Source organism: Gymnoscopelus braueri (genome assembly GCF_963280865.1).
Source record: "Gymnoscopelus braueri genome assembly, chromosome: 9".
In the NCBI taxonomy this organism is placed as follows: domain Eukaryota; kingdom Metazoa; phylum Chordata; class Actinopteri; order Myctophiformes; family Myctophidae; genus Gymnoscopelus; species Gymnoscopelus braueri.
The window spans coordinates 8,085,046-8,108,729 of NC_137610.1; the positions used below are offsets into that span (position 1 = coordinate 8,085,046).

Genomic DNA, 23,684 nt, shown 5'->3' on the forward strand with positions numbered 1-23,684 from the left:
GTTGTATTATGGAATCTCTGGCAGCACCGGCCTGCTAGGAATGTAACCATTCGTGTGTGTGTGTGTGTGTGTGTGTGTGTGTGTGTGTGTGTGAAATGTCTTCTAAATCCTAACAGTTTAAAAAAAAAAAAAGTTGTTGCTATTAATCAGTGGTTCTCACACTGTTTCATGTCAATGACCCCCAAAATTATATGTATTTGGGCCGCGGACCCCATCTCAAAATATGTTGTTCCAGGGACCCCCAGAAGCAAAGATTTGAGTAAAAGATGTTCGCTTTAAAAATATATATATTCAAAGATTTCTAAAAATGTTCAAGATTTTTCTAAAATAGCAGATCTACAAGCTCATAGCGCGGCACTCGGCCGCGCTATGAGCTTGTATATCTGCTATTTTTGAATAGTCAAAGACATCTAAATGCGTTCAGATGCGTTCCCGGTCTTAATGGGTTAAACAGAGAGAGAGATAGAGAGACACACACACACACACAGGAAGGTGTACATGGGCTGGGACCGACAGTGGCTGAAATGACTAGTAAGTAGGTAGCTGTTCCGTTGCCACTAGCTCGGGCGCTAGAGTAACAAAACAAAGTGGCTGTCATACAGTACGCTGCTCAGGCTGCTGTTCGCTCACCATGCCTCCTAGCCCTGCTAATATTACCACGCACCGTAGGCTATATACTCTGTCCTTGTGTGGGCGTGTGTGTACTGTATGTACTGTATGACACAACGTTGATGAGGGTAGTGGGTTATTGTCATTGGAACTTTTTGTTTTTTTCCTAAGCCGAAATAGTATTTATTTTTTTTTGCGTAGTGAGCTGAGTGGGACACAGTGTAGGGGAAACGGACATTAGGAGAGCTGAGCTTGCATAGTGCTTATCTTGTCATAAAGTCATTGTTCAGCAATTTATATCGTCTAGTAGTGGTTCTCAAAACGGGGTCCAGGGACTGGGACACTCTGGGTTCCTTGGAGGGGTTCCAAATAGACCGTCTGTAACTCTGTGAATATTTGCTTCTGGGGATTCTACAAATGTCTTCTGAATCCTAAGTTTTCTGAAAAACATATGTTGTTATATCAGTGATGCTCAAACTTGTTCATGTCAAGGACCTCCAAAATTATATGTATTTGCCCCGCGGACCCCCATCTCAAAATTATTTTGTGCCATTGACCCCAGAAGCAAAGATTTGACTTACAAATGTTCCATAACAAATATATATTCAAAGATTTGCACACATTTTCATGATCATTTTTCAAAAATAGCAGATATACAAGCTCATAGCGCTGCACTGAGTGCCGCGCTATGAGCTTGTATATCTGCTATTTTTGAATAGCCAAATAAATCTAAAATGACACAAATGCTTTCCCCGGTCTTAATTGGTTTAAGAGCAGCTGAAAAAAATATATATATGTTTTTTCACATTTAAATTTTTTATCAATAGTCCCTCAGAAATTGTGAAAAAAAAACAACACTGCTCATCTGCCAGTAGACTTGGGTGAGGTGCTGCTGGAGACCAAACCAAACCACTCAAAACTGTGCAAAAATCTGATTTTTTTTGTTAGACCAAGCTTTCGGTCATACAGAAAGCATTTTTGCACAGCTTTGACTTTGATTGAATAGTCCCTAAAAGTCCAATCTTAATGATTGCCTGTCAAACAAAAACATAATCAGCATCAACATCAGCAGGACCAATTTCAACCAATAATGTCATGACTGTCAGCTGCCAAATCCTATATCTCCACTTTCCAGGGACTGTACATTCACCAGTAGATGGGGCTCGCTGGTTCAACATCTCAGCCCAGTGTGTGTGTTGTGCCTGTGATTAATTGGATTTCAGCGAGTCCGAACGGAGAATTCGAGATGAAACACTCTGGAATTCCATTGAGTGATCACCAATACAAATACAAAAGTGTTTGCCTTTCATACAATAAATGTGGGTCCAGCTAGCAATGTTCCAAAAAGTAACTATGAAAACTGTAATAGACGAAAAACTGCAATGTCGGTCAGGAGCTCGCCGAAAAAAAGTGTCCATTCCGTACGGTGCCCTTGTATACTGTGCTCACACACATTTAGGTTACTCTGTGCTCTGAATGGGTATGACCTTGCCGCTGTTCCCCCCTAATGCTCCAGGAGTCACTCTCCTCTCCTCCCCTCTCCTGAGACATGGGTGACTGCAGTTACCTATACTCTCCTTGCTTTTCTTCTCCTCTCCTCTCCTACACTCCTCCTCTCCTCCCTCGTTCCACATCAAACACGTTTCATCCGGTCAAAAAGCAGAGTCTCTAAATAGACATGACCTTTGACTGAAAACACAGCCCGCTCGCCACCAACTTGACATTTTGAAGTGACCCGTCGGCTGTATGTTCCTAACCTGTCTGTCAACTGGCTAGAGACATAACACAGACGGATAGTCCGTCCACTTAGGACAGAGACACCGTTCAAAGCCAGCGTTCTCTACTCTCGTAAATGTCACTCAAACAGGCAGGCGCGTATTGCCTAATGTTTGAGCCCCATCATTGATTGGGCTGTCAATAGTGTGTGTAACAGCAGGCGTGGACACACACACACACACACACACACACACACACACACACACACACACACACACACACACACACACACTCGTACACACTCACACACACTCGTACACACTCGTCATTGTGGCTTTAGCTCTTTGTTTTGGTTTGTTTTTCATTTAAAAAACGAAACAAAAATATTGAACGTCTCTCAAAGATAATGAGTCTATCAGTAGACAATTACATTGTGTTTTGATCAAGTCCCATTGGTGTAAGTACACAGTAAATACAAATCTGAATGTAACTGCAGGAGGCCTTTGATGTTGGATAATATTGCCACAGTCTCAATGAGTTAAGGCCATAGGTCTGACTAAAGGTTAATTTAAAAAATATATGTTCTTTTATTTGGTACAAGAGATAAAGAGGGACAAAGAGAGCAATCAGTTGTCAGGGGATGATGGAATGGAAATAGAGGGACAGATTTGATGGTCAGAGAGAGAGAGACCCTAGCTGGAAAATGGCAAATGAGAGACATTTAACTTCCCCCTTGCTTTGTCACAGAGAAAGAGAGACAAACCTCACAGTGACAGAGAGAGAAACAGACATGCAAATAAAAAATGTACACTACCCCCCCAACAAATTTATTATTTGATTTAAATTGATTGTTTATACTGTATATCGATAAAATTGATTAGTTTGAACTATTATTACTATTGTTGTTATTATTACTGTGCTATGTGAAGTCTGTCTGAAGCCACCACTGTAAGAGCTGGTCTTGCATCCCTGTCGAGTAGGTATTGTGGCCGCTCACAGACCTGGTGGCCTTGTGCAACATTTGTAGTACTACCGTAGCGTACTAGGCTCTTCCAGCAGAGAATGAGCACGCGCTGAGTCCGGGGCTCAGGGGGCTGAGTTGCGGTCGCAGTGGGTGTCTATACATTACATCCCATCGCGGGAAAGCCGAGACACCATACACTTCTGACGCTGACGCATTCTTGGACACAAGCGTTCACAGACAGATGGTATGGCTTAAGGAAGGTTTTCTCTTGGTCGTGTTCTGGTCACAAGGACAACCACGGAAGCAAAGTGGCACTCCATGGAAGATCGGCTTGTACACAATGGTCAAGGTCACATAGCGCAACAGGTGTGTGTGTGTGTGTGTGTGTGTGTGTGTGTGTGTGTGTGTGTGTGTGTGTGTGTGTGTGTGTGTGTGTGTGTGTGTGTGTGTGTGTGTGTGTGTGTGTGTGTGTGTGTGTGTGTGTGTGTGTGTGTGTGTGTGTGTGTGTGTGTGTGTTTTATCCTGCCAGAGCTGTCACAGAGGGGTGGTGTTTATGTAACCTCAGTGTCTGTCACCCCTGTCCGTTGTAAATGTCACCATCTCCATTTATGGGCATCAGGCAAGGTGGTGAGGTCACACACACAGGTCAATGCAGTGTCTCTGCCACATTTACTGTGTACACCATTGGTTCTCAAAGTGGTGTCCGGGGACCCCCAGGGGTCCTTGAGGGAGTTCCAGGGGGTCCCCAGCTAAATGATAGATCATTAGGAACCAAATTGACCCTTATGGGTTTGTAACTCAGAGAGTGTACAAATTTGAACAAAATTGAATTAACATTGATTTTACAATATAGAAATGCCATTAAATGGGGTACTGTAGCCTAATGCATGTCAAACTGGGGGTCCTTGAAATTAAAATGGTTGAAAATCACTGCTAGGGCCGTAAATATATTTTTATGGGGGTCCTTGGCATATCTTTTCAAATGGGGGTCCGCGGGCTAATAAGTGTCAATGTGGGGGTTCTTGACATGAAAAAATTTGAGAACCACCAGTGTACACTGCTAAATCCTTAGGGTTAATTTAACTGTGAGATTGTGTCCGTCTTTAAAGTAACACACAGGCTATTGCACAGTACTGTATATACTGTACAATATTCGCTTAGAAAAAAACAAACAGATGTGGTCTAAATGCAATACTGACACTTCATCAGGCCTGTAACCATTCCTTATCGGAGAAGGGTATCACATTGAGTTGAAAAGGATTGAAAAGTAAATATTGACTTCAGTAATTACAGTAGCTAAAGTCTACTGTACGTGCTTCCCACACATAGGGTTTGTGTCCATGCTTAAAGCATGGACACAAACCCTATGTGTGTTGTTCAGAACATTCAACATTCAGCAGCATACACACATTACTGACACTCAGTTGATAAAATATAGACATTTGAGGCTCCAAAAGTTTTAGGCTCCAACATATCCATATCCTTAGCTATATGTTTCACCCGTTTCAATTGAAACAGGCCTCGCCCTCAGGGAGCCCCCTCGCATTCTAAGAGAAAATTCATATGCATTTTTGTCCCACTTAATTTGGAGCCTTTTCAGATTGTTAAATGGATAACGCATTGCTTTTAGGCCATACGCTATTATCATGCACACATTGTTCTGGTGATGGCTTAATCAGGCAGCGGGAAAGCTGCTGAATATAAATACAAAGCGCCCACCAGTGCCTCCCGATTACCCTCTTAAGAAATAATGATCACAATTATTCGTCTCCTGTATTAGACAGTCAGTCAGTAATGAGACATATCATTTTTTGCACTTCAATTTGTTCAAAATGAAAAGAGAGAGAGTTCGGGAGTGACATGCAGCAAATGTTTCGCCTGGCCCAGGACTCAAAGCAGGGACTCGCTGCTTGCTATCGGGCGAGTTAAATTGACTTTAACCCATTAAGACCTGAAGCCGAATCTACATGTCTCCTAAATCCCAACAGTATTCTGAAAAACGTGTGTTTCTATATCAATCTTTTTCATGTCAAGGACCCCCAAAATTATATGTATTTGGCCGCGGACACCCATCTCAAAATATTTTGTTCCAGGGACCCCCCTGAAGCAACGATTTGAGTTAATGTTCGGTTTAAAAATATAGATTTGCACACATTTTCACGATTTTTAAAAAATAGCAGATCTACAAGCTCATAGTGCGGCACTCGGTGCCGCACTATGAGCTTGTATATCTGCTATTTTTGAATAGCCAAAGTGTAAAATTTACACAAATGCGTTCCAGGTCTTAACCGAAATGCCTGCTAAATCAGTTGTTCTCACATTTTCAAGATTTTTTAAAAAATGTTCAAAAATAGCAGATGTACAGCAAGCTGGTACGTCTGCTATTTTTGAATAGCCAACGCAAAAATCTAAAATGACACGGGTGCTTTCCCGGTATTAATTGGTTAACACGAACAACAGCCATCTGCTATCAAACATAGTTCCATTGATTAAACATTCAGTGAATACCAAAGACTACAGTAAACAAAATACTACTATTTCATTACAAAGAAGATGCAGACGCACCAGCATCACTACAAGCTAGGTCACTCCGGGGTTCTGTTCTGGAAGTGGTCCAAAACAGCGCTAGCTGCTTCCTTCTTCCAAGTAAATGAAAATGTTGCAACAACAACACAATTCGATGATGCAGCTACTATTTATGCATGTGCACATCACTAACGATGCAGCTCCGAGTGGTCTGTCCTCACTTCTCCCTCCGTCGTGCAGGTGCGTTCCTGCCCTTACATGGTGAGGGGCTGTGCTGAGAGCCGCATACCAGCGCTGAGTAGGTTATTTTCATCCAAGTGCATTGAAGGAGTTTTCAAGAGGTAGCTGCATTTAATGACACGGTTAGTTATGCAAGTCGCTTGCCAACCACCAATACTAGTACCGTCTTTGCATGCGTGATTGTGTATTGTGTGATATCTATGTATTATGTATTTTTGTATGTATAGTTGTATGTATTTGTGCTACAGTACATGGCTTTTACTTTCTACTTCTACTGCCTGGGATGCACTTTGTGAGTGCACTAAATATATTTATTATTGCTAATAGAGACTGACCGACCACATATTACAAAATCTTGAAATCAATTTGAAAGACATTTAACTTGATAACAACAACACACACACAAATAACTTTTTTAATTGAGTAAACTGTGTATAATAAACTTAGAACTTAGAAGAACATGTACGGCCGGAACGCTACGCCAGTGGTCTGGGCACCTAGGCTACTACTGTATGTAGCCTGACAGCGCCTCGCGGGTTCGAGTCCCGATCCTTCCTGATGGCCTCTCTCCCCATTTCCTGTCAGCCTACTGTCCTATCCATAATATAAGCATAAAAGCCCCCCCCCCCAAAAAAAAAATGTACATTTACAATTATTGTATTGTAGTAATTATACAATGAACAAGAAAACTCTAGCTCTATTCACAATTTTTCAAAACATAACTACAACCTCACATTGCATTGTGATGCGATGAGCTTATAGATTGGCTATTTTAGAAACATTTTAAAAGGTAAAAAATCGTGACACTTTGACTGCATAATTGCAGATGCCGATGTTGTTAAAAAAGTCAAATAATAATATATCGGCCAAACCAATATATCGGTCGGGCTCTAATTGTTGCGTTTATAATGGTCTAGTGCTAGACGCCAGTAGCGTTTGGTCGACATTGTAACCATGAGGTTGCTGGCTTGAATCCCTGCACCTGCTTGGACAATCTGTATGGCTGGAAGCAAATGAGACAGTGTCTGCACTCGTAGCAATTACAGTCAAGTTGAGCCAGGCACTTACAGTAACTCATTCATTCATATCATGTCACCTCAAATGGGGTTTTAACATTGTGGTTTGGCAGCAGCAAATATAATCTTATAATGTAATTGATATGATCCAGTCGATATCAAAGAGCCGGTCTTGGGGATAGAAATACCCTCAGTAATCATGCTTTATCACTTAATCATTATGCATTTTATGACTGGGCCTTCAATGTTTAGTTTCAATAACGCATTTATATTCATAAAACCGTACAATTTTCAAAAGAGATGATTATTATGGAGTAAATATAACATTATCTTTACCGAGGTTTTATGAGACGAAGGAAGGAAGAATGTACTGTACACGCACGCACACACACACCACACACACACACACAGAGAATCGCCTCTTCGTATTGTGTGGTTGCCATTTTGGACATGTGACCTTTCTCAAGACCAACAGAATAGGCCCGTGAACGCTGACCACACAATAGAATATTCAGCGATGATGTGTGTGTGTGTGTGTGTGTGTGTGTGTGTGTGCTGTGTGTGTGTGTGTGTGTGTGTGTGTGTGTGAATAAATCTCTTTATATGGACTGTGGACTTAGAATTAGAATTGTTCCACTGCGGCACAATGGAGTTTTGTGAAACCCATTACTATCTCACAAGATGAATTGTTTGGCACTCTTGCAATAACCTTTTGAACCACTTAGACCAACAGCGTTGCCCTAAACAAGGCTTTGACACCAACACTATAATACTACTATATTATGCTGCTGTGACTTGCGTCACCATACTGTACTTTCATAGGGTCGATCAATTTGCTACAGTACAATAACAGAGAATGCAGTACTGTGCATTTTAATCCTCCGAGATGATTTGGCGCTGAATTTAGCTTTGAGTGTGATGTTCTTATGGGGTAGTAGGTTGGTTATTGCTACCACAAAAAATACACAATGTAGCAAACATCACCCACATCAACCCCCCTATCTGTTTACCGACCGAAGAGGGAGCTGACATAATGTTGCTGCCATTAAGCCATTAAGGACGGGAACGCATCTGTGTGTCATTTATTAGATTTCATTAGGCTATTCAAAAATAGCAGATCTACAAGCTCAATAGCGCGGCCCGAGTGCCGCGCTATGAGCTTGTAGATAAGCTATTTTTTAAAAATCGTGAAAATGTGTGCAAATCTTTTGAATGTATATATATTTAAAGTGAACATTTTTAACTCAAACCTTTGCTTCTGAATCCTAACAGTTTTTTTTTTTAAGTCTTATGTTGCTACAATATCAGTGGTTCTCAATGATATGATATGTATTTGTCCGCGAACCCCCTCCATCTCAAAATATGTTGTTCCAGGGACCCCCAGAAGCAAATATTTGAGTTAAAAATGTATACATAATATATTCAAAGATTTGCACACATTTTCACGATTGTTTTTCAAAAATAGCAGATCTACAAGCTCATAGCGCGGCACTCGGTGCCGCGCTATGAGCTTGTAGATCTGCTATTTTTGAATAGCCAAAGAAATCTATAAAAATGACACAGATGCGTTCCCGCCCGGTCTTAATGGGTTAAGCATCTGCTGTTGAATTTAATGAGACTCCGTGAGGATGAACTTCACTGTCATAACTCACTACTCACAGAACCTCTGGAGGAATGGAGTGGTTTTTCCTCCTCAGCAGTGATGCATTACAACTCACTCCTGTTCAGACACTTATTCCTTGTTAGTATTTTCTTTTTTTGAGCATTGCAGCAGGGGGTGGGCACTGTTTCGAGTTCAATATGACGAATATTTCTCATTTAAAATCTATGCTCGATATTATATTGGAAATCACACTTTCGGTGAGAGTTCTTGAGAATGTAACAGACATGTAGCGCCGTTGCATCATTTAATTAATTTAATGAAAATGTGACACTGATGAAATATGAAAGTCGATATTTGGCCCATCATAAATATTGTGATTATATGTCACTTATAAGTCATACCAACATGACATTATTTCATCATTAGAGAGTACAGTAGAGAGGGGATGGAATGGTACACAGGTCGTCAGTTTATTTAAAATGTGCAGAGTGCAGTACAACCAGAGTGTCAATTTAACTGAAAGTGCAAAAACAATCCCTTCGTTTTTTTTCTTGATTTTGATGTGTATACATAATTATTTTAGCCTACCCTTTGATACAGTACATGGAATGTAGCTCAATATTGAGTTTATATACAATATAAACGACGTATAAAATGTGCAACCATCTTTACTGCTATAGTGCGTAGTGTACTGTATATGATACATACTATATATTCACTTTACTGCCTACTGTATATGAAACACACTACATCTTATGAGTAAGTTGTTGAATGTGAATGCACTGCTCAGAATCCTCAGGAGATTATTACCATGGTTTCCTCCCCATGCCATTAATTAATGTTTTATTCTATTCTGGGGTGTGCGATGTGCATATCACACAAGAGTACTAAAACTAACATATTTTCAGTACATTACCCCCTCAACCCCTCCCACCACGCCCACTTATTTGCTCATACAAAGCGTACAGTACCATATAAAAGCATACATCATCTAATTACAGTAAACACGATAGCTGGTAGAATAAAAGTGCATATCACTCTGGAAAGAACGATGAGACATACTATATTATGCAGTTATTAATTCATAGATCCCCATGGACTGGGCTAGTATACTCCTCTCTATAGTACACTGGTCTGGTACTGTACATTTAATCTCTTGCCATTTTTATTTATTAATTTATTTTTATGTAGAGCGTTGTGTGTTACTGCAGGCTTGCTCGCTCACTCTTCTGGCAGAGCGACTACTGTACTTCCTATCACTGTAGCATTGGTTCTCAAAGTGGGGTCCGGGGACCCCCAGGGGTCCTTGGGGGGGGTTCCAGGGGGTCCCCAACAAATTGTGTTTTAACCACTTTAACCTTTTATTCTTTGGCTATTCAAAAATAGCAGATATACAGAGGTGCCGCACTATGAGCTTGTAGATCTGCTATTTTTGAAAAATCTATTTGTGCAAACCTTTGAATATATATTTTTTAAAGTGAACGTTTGTAACTCAAATCTTTGAACAAAATATTTTGAGATGGGGGTCCGCGGCCAAATACATATAATTTTGGGGGTCCTTGACATGAAAAGGTTTGAGAACCACTAAGCCCTATAGTCATAATTTGTCAATTTGAATCTTCTCTCTCATTAAAACCCAGGAAGACATCTATCATAGTTTCAGGTATTATTTACGTTCTGACTATTGGAGTGTTGTGGCTGCAGCACAGGAATTGTGTGGAAAATACAAACAAGTCCAAACAAGGCAAACTGGCCAAAGGTGAAAGAATAGTCTGGATAGTTGGAGAGAGACGTGTTGGCATGGCAATGGCTGCAATATTAGTGTGGTATAGTTACAGGATAGATGGAGAAAGATGTTTGGATTCTCTACCCTGTAACTGTCACTTGGCATTGGGAGCAGGCCTGAACAATAATAGTTGGATTTTCTTATAGAAATGCGGCATTGACATTGCAATGGCTGTAGCTGTAAGTATTTGTATGCAGTATAATGATGCAGGCATTTCTATTGTAATATTGGCATTACAGGCATTTATATATTTCAATACATTAGTGTCAGTTATGGAAGCCAGGAAATGATCTTCTCTGTCACGCTACATGCGATCCAACACTGACGGTTGACTTGGAACAGTAATACAAAATGCATACTGATATTGTAAAATCAAGGAATGATATATTCTAATGATATAAGAGTGACAGTACTGTATGTGAGTGAATCAGTGGAATGTAGAAGTGTCTCGCAAACTGGCCTATCAGGCCAGTCGTTCTAAATAATATATCATATTATACTGTTTGCTCATATTGCTCAGTAGTGAGTGATCCAATGGGAGAGAGCCGTTGCTCCTATCTCTCCCTCATCCATTGCTCAGATGAATAGGTTGACTGGAAGTGTTTGAAACTTCACTAAAAAGAAAATGAAACTAGTATGTCTTTGAATAATAAATGTCTAGCGACTGCGTATTTCTTTATGATAATGGTAAAAGCAAATGTGAATATCGAGGGAATGGTCTTCTGGAAGTATTTGCAATCACATCAAAAGGAAATGTTCCCCAGAACTTTTAAACTAGACTAAACGAAACAAAAAGTTCCATTGGGAACCTTGTCTCAATTGTAGCATCTTAACAGTTGCAGTATGGTCTGTTTCATTACAAAATGAGATCTGCATTTGATTTTTTGATTTTTATGTTGTCTATAGCAGTGGTTTTCAACCCTTTTCATATCAAGGTCCATAATTCTTTCGTCATTTGAGCCACAGACCACCATTTGATGAGATTTAGCCTCTCAGACCCAAAACTTCGAATATTTTGTTATCGTTGGATACGATTTTGTCCACAATTCCATGCTGTATTGATGTGGTACCATAGGAGAGATAACAGGCAAACGTTGATCAAAATAACAATTCTTCTACATTCTCTAATTGTGTAGACTTCTTTAAGTAATGCAGATGTTTAACAATACCCTTACGGGTCCATTTGGTTTCATTTTACGCTCTCAAGAGTTAAAGATCTACCCAATAGGGTCCATTTGGTTACCAACTCTCCATCATTTAGCTAGGGACCACCTGGAACCCCTTCAATGACCACTGGTGGTCCCCGGACCACTGATTGAGAACCGCTGGTCTATAGGGAGCAGGTGTACAGGGTGTCGAGCGGTTGCTGCATTTTAAAGTAGGCGCTCATGCTGGGCACTAACTGATTACATCAAAGATCCCAACGGGGAAGTTCACTGCCGTCTGCCTTCTCCACTCAGGGTCCCCCCTTAGGATCCACTTCTTATGCAATGTCAGGCAGTAGAGGAGACTGTTACCCAACCACTTTCCCCATGCAAACTCAAACCCTCCACTAAACTACTGTAAATGTTTTCTCTAAGTTTGTTGTTTTGTAGCAGTATAGATAATTACACACATTGTTACACACACTGCATACCCTGGAGGGCTCGTCTGAGGATGAGGACGAGATAGAAAGGATGGAGAATGTTGGTTATGGCTCCATGTCTGTACCTAGACTGGGACCAAAGTAGTATTGAATTAATTAATTGTCTCCGCCAGGCCGAAAGGCATGGCGAGAGAGTATGTTTTACCCCCTGTCCGTCCGTCCGTCCGTCCGTCCGTCTGTCCGTCTGTCCGTCTACTGCTCCGTTTTGAACGAAATGCCTCAAATTATGAACACAGCATGTAATTTCTGTGAAACTTTGCACGCACATTCCCACTATGTCGAGGAAGAAATACCACTTGAGATTTTTCTAATCAGCCTCATGGTGGCGCTATAACAGCCCGATTCGTGTTTTTACCTATAACTGCACCAATCTGCGTAAAACTTTGTATGCGCACTCCCTAGAGGTCAAGGAAAAACCTTTGCCCTGCATTTTTCACATCTGCCTTTTATAGCGCCACCAGGAGGCCGACTTATGTAAAACATATTTCTTTACATTACTCCTTCCGATTTTATCAAAATTTCATGCAAATCGGTACACACCATCTCTATAGTCATGTGATCAAGACGGATCTGTTTAATTTTTCATATTCCATCCCGATTGGCTAAAATTCACATCTAAAGTTTGCAGGAGTGGCCCGTTTTGAACAAAATGCTGCAAATCATGAACGCAGCGTCCGATTGTGGTCAGACTTTGCACGCACATTCACACTATGTTGAGGAACAAATGCTACCCTTTTAATATTTGCCTGTTATAGCGCCACCAGCAGGTCTAATTTAGCAAATAACATTTTTTGAACAAAATGCCTCAAATCATGAATGCAGTGTCCGATTGCCGTGCAAGGCCTAAGAAGAAATGGCACCCTTTTCACATTGGCCTATTATAGCGCCAACAGGAGGCCACAATAACCTACCTGACCTGGCGGAGACCTGTGCTCCGAGGAGCACTTTTTCTAGTTGCTATTTTGATCACTTAATATTTTTTGTTTTTTGATTATTGATCAATAGTAGATACTAGCATACTGCTGTGGTTCTCAAAGTGTGGTCTAGGGACCCCCAGGGGTTCCAGGAGTTCCCCAGCTAGATTTGTTAATACAAAATAATTTTAACCACTTTAACACTATTTTATAATTCAGCAATTTGGAAAATAGCCAATCTACAAGTTAACAACACATTGTGATGGGACATGTTGTGAGCTATTGTAGTACATCAGCTATTTTCAAAAATACCCCCCCCCCATGCAACACGCAAACAGCGCAAACAAACACAAACACCATACACTGTGACATGCCAACCCCTGTGTTGTTTACCTCTCTGCCAGTGGTATGCTTTCACACCATGCCCGAGGCCCTGAATGACTGCATGAATGGCTGAAAGCCCAGTATGGGCTGAAACCAATGACACACACACACACACACACACACACACACACACACACACACACACACACACACACACACACTGCCCCTGTCCTTAGTCATTTCGTGCTGACCACACCACTTTGTGATGCGAGGACTGATCAGCGCATGCCGTCCAGGACGAGGCAGTGAGAGGGTAGAGTGGGGTGTGGCACAAGGGGGCCACAGCTTCCCCTCACATTCTACACACGCCTGGGAAAGTCAGGGCCGAGCGCCCTATCAACAGGGTGGAGAGAGGGACTCTAAGCTTTACCGCGCCCTTGGGGAATTATCGCCTCGTGGGCCGCAGGGTGGGTTGGTGTGTGTGTGAAAATCCAGCGCAGTGACCGCATAGTGGAGAGTACAATTGAGGGTTGCTAATTTTGTCCCCCCCACACCCCTCTTCTCTTTCTCCCTCTCTCTCTCTCTTTGCCCTCCCTAATTCCTCTCCTCTCTCTACCTCTCGCTTTCCTGCTCTGTCTCTCCAGCCATAACCAGAGGACTACGACATTTCGGCATCCCGTGACGGGACAGGTGTCTCCGGAGAACTCCGACTTTTTCCTCCAAGAGCAGTGAGTGTTTTTTTGTTGTTGTTGATGTCTTCGGACCGTTATATATACAGTATAACGAGGTTCTCCAATGTAAATGTTGCTGCTCATAAACAAATGCAACATCCGTATGGTGACTTTCTGTGTGATGGTCTGTTCTCATTGCCATCTTAATTGTAGCATATTGTGCTTCCTATGATGACGGGTGTCTTCCAGGGCAGTTTATGGAGAATGTGGTTGACCTCTGTGGAATTTAAAACTCTCACTTTAATGAGGAGGATGTATATTGCCTATACAGTACAAGAAAGTAAGTTGTTTTCTGTACTGAAAATACAGCGTTGGACGAGTCAAAGACGAGTTTTATTGCTCTTAAAATGTATATTGTGTTTGCGGTAAATCAACAACGTGTTCAGTTTATTGCCAACTAATGACAAAGGAAAATGTTGATGAATATATCAAGGTTTTATTGCTGTTGGCGTGCGTTGGGCATTCGGTAGCAATGGAATGGAATTCAGGTGTGTGACAGAATGTCGTGCCTGTTTTTTTGAGCCAGTAGAGGTGGAAGGTGCAGCTATATCCTGTTTATGACAGCTGCTCTGCACACTGCACAGTTCTCTCGAGTTTGTGGTACGGTCTCACTGAACCTCAACATATTGTTAATGCTAACGTTCAGCCTTAATTGGATGGTGTTATGTTACCATGTTCATGTCCAGAACAGTTAGTCTGCATCAGCTGGCTCGGGACACCAAAGTAGAGAGAGGTTTCTGGTGTGGTCGCCGACAAAAAAACAACAACAAGAAAAGGAATGTTGTGTTAGTTCATAAAGGCCTATTGGGTCTTGGCTTTGTAGTCTACACAAACTCTCGGTCTCATAGTGTGAAACTATCACTGATTCTCAGCAGAAACACATTATCTCACCCAGGACAGATACAGTAATATGACGATATAGTAACATAAGACTTAATTGAATGTGGGCTGAATCTCTAAGCCAGAGTCTTAACTCATATACTATATCAATAAATAGACAACTCTGCTGGCCAAAGACAGCCACTATAGTGTTTTCTGTTGTTTGTCACATCAATGCTTGAAGCTGAAAAAGCAATTTGCCTTGACATGTCTCTTTAACTCTGTAGGGATCGAACACCATTCTAACAAAAGATATCCCATCATTTGGCGTTTTTATGATGGTGGTGGAGAGTGTCTATCCTCCTATAATTTGAGAAACCTCTGTCTGTGTGTTTGTAGTGTGTGGTGAGGCTAAAACTGTTCTGCCCGGTTCTCCTCAGTGGCTGGAGCAATTGATCTGAATTTGCACACAGCCATTCACCATTACCATGTGCACGGAACAGCGAAGCCCGTTTTTCGATTTCACCAAATGTCAGGTGTTTATTAGCGTTTTTGTGTTCGCTGGCTCCCGGGTTGCCAGATCATGTGCGCATATCCCCCCACGGGTATGGACTAGTAGCATATGATTCACGTCATTTTCATACTCATCAAACCATTCAGTAGCACCTTGTGCCCTGTGAATGGTCGACATTGACATCCTGGAGGAGACCACTCCCATCAGAGATGTTTCATCGTACCGTAGGATAAAGATTATCACTCAGAATTACTTTGTATTGACTTGCAGTGGCACTTCCCTCTAAGGGGACAAGTGGACTGAAAACCATGCCAAGAAATGCTCCCTGCAGCATAACGCAGCCACCACCACCACCAGACACCTCACTCACTGAAGGGGTCAAGTATTTAGGCCTGTACCGTTCTCTTGGTGTATGACACACATGCACTCACCTACTTGTTTCACTTTTTCACCTCTCTGTAGATCAGTGGCTGTCTTTGTTGTTGTTGTTGTTTTCAGTGGTGTAAAGTAAAAAAGTACATTTACTCAAGTACTGTACTTAAGTAAAACTTTTGAGGTACTTTTATTTACTGGACTATTTCCAATTTTCAGTACTTTTACTTCTACTCCAGTACATTTCAGAGGCAAATATTGTACTTTTACCCCATTGCAATTATTGTTAAACTTTAGTTACTTTGTAGATTTTGATTATTATTACAAAACATATATACATTTTGGCCATTTGAAAATAGCCGATCTACAAGCTCACAATGTGTCACAATGCGCATTGTGAGCTTGTAGATCTGCTATTTTCAAACGATTTTTATACATTTGAAAACTTGTGAAATGGGACATTCTGCATAATGAGTACTTTCTACTTTTGGTACTTTTAAGTACATTTTGATACCAATACTTTTGTACTTTTACTCAAGTACATTTTGAATTCCGGACTTTTACTTGTAACAGAGTATTTTTTACATTGCAGTATTGATACTTTTACTTAAGTAAAAAATTTGAGTACTTTTTCCACCACTGGTTGTTTTTGCAATACTGAAGTCTACAGCATGTGCTGCTGATGCAGTCAGATCACATCCTGTAATGATACTGTATTCTATAGTCACCTGAAGAAGAGATGCTCTTCTGTTTTTACATATTGCACTGATGCATGTTCACAGTCATCAAAAGTGTGCTTTCAAACATTTCCAACACTATTTACTGATGTCCTTCACATGGATTGAAATGTTTAGTCACATTCCTAACACAGTTCATTGGCTAATCATTTCAACATTGTCTCACTCTATTGATCTCTACACAGTAACGTCCTTTATCCATTTGTAACTCTGAGAGTGTACACAAGTAACCAAATGGACCCTTAGGGGGTTATATTGGTAGGTACATTCTCAGAGTTAGATTAACACTCGGGATTGTACAGTGTATTCTGTCAATTAAGAAACATCAGAGAAGCTTTATTATTCCCCATACTTCTCTTATAATTCACACAGTAAAGCATGGTAGTCTCCAAAATGGACCCTGACCTTGAAGAGAAGCTGCCTAAATCCCCCATCTCTGACCACAGGCACCTCAAAATCACTCTTATCAGCTCACACACACTAGCCTGATTATCAGACTGAAGCTGCGTGGAGCTTCAGTCTGAAATTGGCTCCAGTGTCGGGGATTACAAGGGGGAGGGGATTAGAAATTCCCTAAACCAATCCTAAGGGATCACCACGCCCACCTCCGCCTCTCATTGGACAACGCATTTTGTACCGGAGAAGTCCTAGGTTCACGTTTACAACTCCAGACCAAGAGGCAGTCCACTCAGAGAGTGGGCGGGGTCTATGGTATGGAACCAGGCTACACACACACTGCAGTCCTCTCTCTTTTCACCCCTCTAAAGCAGTGTTTATCAACCTTTTTTGTACCAAGGCACACCTGGCATAGCCAAAAAATCCCAGGGCACACCTAGATATACGGTATATATATATATCTATATATAATTATATATATATATACGGTATATCTATATACACACACTAGGGGTGTGCCGATACACTAATTTCAAGAAACTATATGATACGATATTGGGCACACAACTTCGATACGATTTCGATACGATATGATACGCACTTTTTTATCATGAAAATATATGGGGGAGAAAAAAAGCAAATGCAAACAAATATTTCTGTTTTTGCATTATTCAGACATGCAAACTTGTAGCTTTTCAGCTTCCACTAGCCGTTTTTAATCCAAATAGGGCAATAGTGTGACACCTGACCCGGAAAAAACAGCATGTTGTCACCCTTTTCACCTCGGGGCTGTTTGCATGCCTGATTATTATTATTGTAAAAAAAATAAATATATATATATATATTTTTTCAAACCTTCAAACGGCGCGGCACACCTCAGCAGTAGCCCCGGCCCAAAATTGGGACGTTTGCCAGGGTTGATATACACTGCTCTAAAGTATCATTCATAGTCGGACGTAAGGATACGTAACGAGCGCCGGCGCTCCTTACGTTGTCGTTTTTGTCTCCCCCTCCGTCACTTACGGCTCCAGGATTTCCTTCCGTGCAGTCGACATTCACCGTCAGGCCGACGTGCACGTTGACTGTAGTACCACTGGCGCCCGTCGGCAGTAAGGGGAAAAAAGTTTCCCTCTGCCCCTCTTTCTACACGTTGGTGGTACTTGAGTAAATGTACTTAATTACAAAAATACCGTCGATCCATGGTCTGTGACAAAATGAACCCAGCCATTCCCTAAAGTTAAACACACACACACACACACACACACAAATAATATAGAGCACAGTGCAGTAGGGGGTCGAAACTCACGTTTTGTAGACAACCATTGTTTTTGTCTAGTTTGTGGACAGCTCTGAAACTTTTATTGCGTTGTTTTGGCTAGATGCTACAATGGTAGCTTCATGTTGTTAGCTGCGCTGCGCTGTTGCCAGGTTTTGTGAGCGAAATAAGCAACCAGGTCTATGAAAACAAGCCCAAAAGAATCGACTATGCCACATCACATGAATAGCAGATCTACAATATATGTTTGAGAATCACTGGTTTAAATAATAATTGGCCCAAATAAGCAACTACATTTTAGAAACAAGCCCAAATAAAACCGCAACCACCAATACAAAATTGCTTGTTTGTTTACAAGCAACTTTACAGAAAAATAAGCCCAAAGTCGCTTATAATAAGCAGACATGGCAACATTATGGGTACGTACATAATCTCGCAACTGCCATCTAGTGGATGAATAGGTGTATTACGCCTGTACACTTTAAAATAAATAAAATGACCCCTAAATAACGTGAGCGACTATGCATGTGTCCGTAAAGAACGGACGGAATCCCTCACCCCGTGACGCACGTTTCAGACCCATCTAGGTACTTTGAACGGGCCTTAAGCCTGGTAAACCGCGTGAATTCACATGTTGACGTGTCTTCTGCATGAAAATGTGAATGGTTTACCAGGCTATATCTCTTCTCCTCCTCCCCCTATCATCTAATTCCTGTCTTCATGATGCATGATATTGACAAAACATGATACTGTGATACTTACCCTGAATGTTGCAGTAATAATGTCAGTATTTTTGCACTCAACCCTTTTAAGATAACATAAATAAAATAAAGTGTGTGGGAGGCTGAGCAGGAGTACAATTTGCGATAACATTTTTATTTTTGCCAAATATTGTGAGTACAGCCAGTACAGTCTTGATGAATGGTTTGCACTTATTTACATTTTTGTTATTCTTTCCCTCTCAGTCTGTTCCTATTGCCTTTTTCTATTATGCTCTTGAATGATGGAAGCAGAACTGCTCTGATTGGCCTCAGTGAATATTATGAGGCCAAGCTGTGCTTAATTAAAAATAATTACCGCAGTGGGTTATTCAGTTAGACTTTCAAACATATTGCCAATTTAGACCATATTTAGGGGGCCAAGCTCGTAGGGCCGTGGTCCCCTTTCGTTATTGTAGGTTTTATTCTTCCGCCGTTTTTCAGCATAATCACAGAATTAGCCTAACCATGCAGTCGGCTTTTACGAAACTCTGCAATATGGTTGAGGGCTATGTCAAACGGCGAAGACACGAAACCCACTACCATTGGCCTAAGGGTGGCACTATAGCAATCAATTGAAAAATGCAAACTCTGAACCTGGCATAGCTCATGAACCGTTTGACCGGCAGCAATAAAACTTCAACAATACACATATGTGTCTCCTTATAATGTGTCACTTTGACCTATGACCTCTGACCTTTAGATCTCCAACTATTTTGAATTATATGAAAAACTGTTAAAATGTATCTCCTCCTGGGATTTTCTATGGTGACAAAATGTATAAGCCTAATTAGAATACACAGATACAATCCATCTGTGGTGTCTATGGTGTCTAGAAGAAATGCAAACATGTGCAAACTTCTGTCATTTGAAATCAGTATTATAAGAAACGCAATACAGAGGTGCATTGCAATATCCACAATCCCTAAGCACTCAGCTCAGCTGTTCGGAATGCTTATTTGTTAAATGTACAGGCTCCTTTCTCTCAAGTTCAATCCATTCTGTTTCTATGGCTTGTTGCATATATTGCATTTTCCACATTTCCTGTTGCATTCTTTGGCCCCCGTATCGCTGCTTGCAGCTAAAAGTTTTATTGTGGTTGTGAATATTGTTGTATATACAACAATAAGACCATATAGTTGCTGTATACAGTACCAAACTTTTGTTGAGGCAGGAATGCTATGTGTAATCACAAACAGCTGCTGAACTATAACTGAGGCTAAGCAAAAAGGATTTCTAAAAAAGTACTGCTTGCCCAAAAGGTGTGAGATGCAGACTTAAAAAGAAAAGAGTTCCAAGGCACTCTGTCTCATGTGAAAAAATATGTGAATTTATTTAGAGCAAGGCAAATGAGTATGACCAACGCGTTTCGATCAGGGTCTATCTGGCTAATCAGTCACTTAAATACAGCCGTGGATGATGTTTCAATCAATCATGTTAGTTCGTTATTACGTCATTATCACATTTAAATGACAGTTCAAATGAGCACAATTGCCCCAATAAATGAAAATAAAATGAAATCAAAAAGCAACACCCAGAGTGACACCAAAACAAATCTATAAAATGACATACTGGGAAAAAAAGTAAATATAATCACAGTGTAGTAAATGTTTACACTGTAAACCCAAACATGATCACAGTAATCAAAACAAACATCAGAGAAACGGCAAGTAATCAACCTCGTCATTTAAGCCTGGAAACTGTGTGGCTTTTAAAGTGACGATCCAAAAGGTTTCTCTTTGGAGCAATCTTTTGAGTCTGTCGCCTCCTCTGCTGTCAGTGGGGATGACTTATATGGCTGTAGCTTTTAGAGAGGAGGGGCTGCCATGGCCTTTTTCATGGTATCGCATAATTGGGATTGTTTGTGCGAATTGCTGTTTTATGTTCTCCCAATCTATCTTTGAATTTTCGTTTTGTTCTCCCCACATAGAAGCACCCACAGGGACATTCCAGACGATAAACAACGAAGGAGGTGTTACAATTTGCAAAGTGGTTAATTTTGTATATGTGATTAGTAAACACATCAGTGAATCTATTTGTTTTAGGAATATTGGTACAAATGTGTACAGTGACCACAGGGAAAATTACCGAAGCCAAGAGGTTTTTGGTGGCAAAAAAACATTAGTCTGTTACTACGCATAGTCTATAACTGAGGCTTTTTGCATATGGTGGAAACCAGGTTGGGCAGAATATTTCTGTGCACCTATAGCCAAAATAGGTATTTTAAGGAGAGGCCATGTTGAACTGCAGGAATAGGTGAGATGAACGAACTAATTTGACTGATTCACTGAACAGGAAATCGTAGGTGTATCCATTAAGGAGAAGTACACTATGTGCTCTGAATTTGATTACATTTGGCTGCAGCATAGTTTGTGAGAAAGCATGCTACAGTAGGTGGTAGGTAGCACAGCAAAGGAAAGGGAGAACATTTCGTCAGAGTTTCTCACTTTCAGATGCCAAAAAGTGTGATAGGCCTAAATAAAAAACAAAAATGTGGTATGTTCCCACACCTACATTTCTTTCAGAATAATTAGGTCCATTACAGTATGCTTATTTCATTTACCTCAGATGTTCCACCTCGTGGGTAGAAAATTTACTTTTTTTCCCTCCCAATGTGCAGCATGGATCCATATTAGTGCCTCGGCTATTGTGATCTGCAAATTGCATTTGATGTGATTTGAAAGGGAGGTAACTGGGTGCTGCTGTGCTCATTACATTTGAGCATACGATGTATCTTTAGTAGATACATATACACCCCAGGTCTCTCAGCACCACAAACACTGGGGAGAGCGTTCACAACCCTTTTAACCCATTAAGACCGGGAACGCATCGGTGTCATTTTTAGATGTATTTGGCTATTCAAAAATAGCAGATCTACAAGCTCATAGCACGGCATGAGCTTGTAGATCTGCTATTTTGAAAAATCGTGAAAATGGGTGCAAATCTTTGAATATATCTTTTTTTAAAGCGAATTTTTTTTACAACTTCTGGGGGTCCCTGGAACAAAATATTTTGAGATGGGGGTCCACCGCCATATCCTTTTTGAGAACCATTGATATTATAGCAACATTTTTTTTTTCAAAAAACTGTTTAGAAGACATTTGTAGAATCCCCAGAAGCAAAGATTTGAGTTACAAATGTTCGCTATAAAAATACATATATCCAAAGATTTGCACACATTTTTCACGATTTTTCAAAAAATAGCAGATCTACAAGCTCATACTGTAGCTATGAGCTTGTATATCTGCTATCTTTTGAATAGCCCAAATAAATCTTAAAATGACACAGATGCGTTCCCGGTCTTAATGGGTTAAAGGGAACTTATAATTTCCCCCCCTTATTTTCTGTCATATAATCTTACAGTGGATGTTCTTATTAACCACGGCCAGGAGTTGGGAATTCAATATAGCCTTATAAATATGTATAAGCAGTATAAGTAGCAGTATAAGATCAATAAGGAGGTTTTTTGGGACTATGAATTATGCAAAGTTATTCTAGCGGAGTCCCAAGAATAAAAAATATAATAAGTTGGAAATGAGCATAATGGGAACCCTTTAACTTTGACTCAAATGGAATCAATTTAAACTTTAGGCAGTATGTCTCTCCACTTAAGCTGAGAAAAACTGATAAAACTGTATATGTTTCCAAGATTCGTTTTCCACGCACATCACCTCAGAAACCCTCAAATCACAGAGTCATGCAGCTGAAAGTCATGCTAAGCTCACCGCCACGCATTCGTACTCTTTTCTTCCTCTGGCTTTCATGTCCAGTTTGTCTCTTCCATCTAATCCCGGAGTACAGGTCCCTAAGGGTTTCCCTCATCCCATGATGTAGGTGGGGGGGGGGCAACACATCTCCAACCCTTTTTAACCCATTAAGACCGGGAACGCATCTGTGTGTAATTTTTTGCAGATATACAAGCTCATAGCGTGGCACCGAGTGCCGCGCTATGAGCTTGTATATCTGCTATTTTAGAAAAATCATGAAAATTTGGGCAAATCTTTGAATATACATTTTTAAAGCAAACATTTGATAACTCAAATCTTCGCTTCTGGGGATTCTACAAATGTCTTCTAAATCTTAACAGTTAAAAAAAAAAAAAAAAACGTATGTTGCTATAGTATCAGTGATTCTTAAACTTTTCAAGTCAAGGACCACCCAAAATTGCCAATGTATTTGGCTGTGGACCCCTATCTCAAAATATTTTGTTCCAAGGACCCTAACAAGCAAAGATTTGCGTAAAAACTTTTTTGCTTTAAAAATATATATATATATTCAAAGATTTGCACACATTTTCAAGATTTTTCAAAAATAGCCAAAGTATAAAATAATGGTTGAAGTGGTTAAAATCGAAAGTGACACAGACGCGTTCCCCGCTCTTGATGGGTTATGTCTCCTTTGTAGCCCAGAACACGCCTGGAGAGCAGGGACCGTCAATTGGCACCATCAGACTTTGAACAAAAAAGAGCCCCCATTCCCTCACGTTGGCCCCGGGGCTGAGAGCTGGAAGACAGTGGGAAATGCAACAACCACTGGGGACTGGGATGAAATGATTGCTCTTCGCACAGTTTGCATGAGTCATTCAGGTTCACAGATTAAGTTTGCTATGCGGCAGTAGCAGAGAGCGCCTCAGGTTAATTTAGTTTCCAAGCAGTCTGCCCGAATGCTGATTTCGCTAAACTCTATGCTATACTTACTCCTCACAAAACTGTAGGATTATTTATGTTAATCTGAAAAG

General features: G+C 40.7%; 1 protein-coding gene across 10 annotated transcripts in view; it reads left to right on the plus strand.

Annotated features, from left to right (window-relative positions):
• Positions 1–23,684, plus strand: part of plekha7a (pleckstrin homology domain containing, family A member 7a) — a 176,388-nt gene that overhangs the window by 78,043 nt on the left and 74,661 nt on the right. For all 10 annotated transcript variants that reach the window (XM_080436725.1, XM_080436728.1, XM_080436733.1 and 7 more), the window contains one exon: positions 13,988–14,071. In XM_080436725.1, coding sequence (XP_080292851.1) covers positions 13,988–14,071 — 84 coding nt within the window. The remainder of the gene's footprint in view (positions 1–13,987; positions 14,072–23,684) is intronic.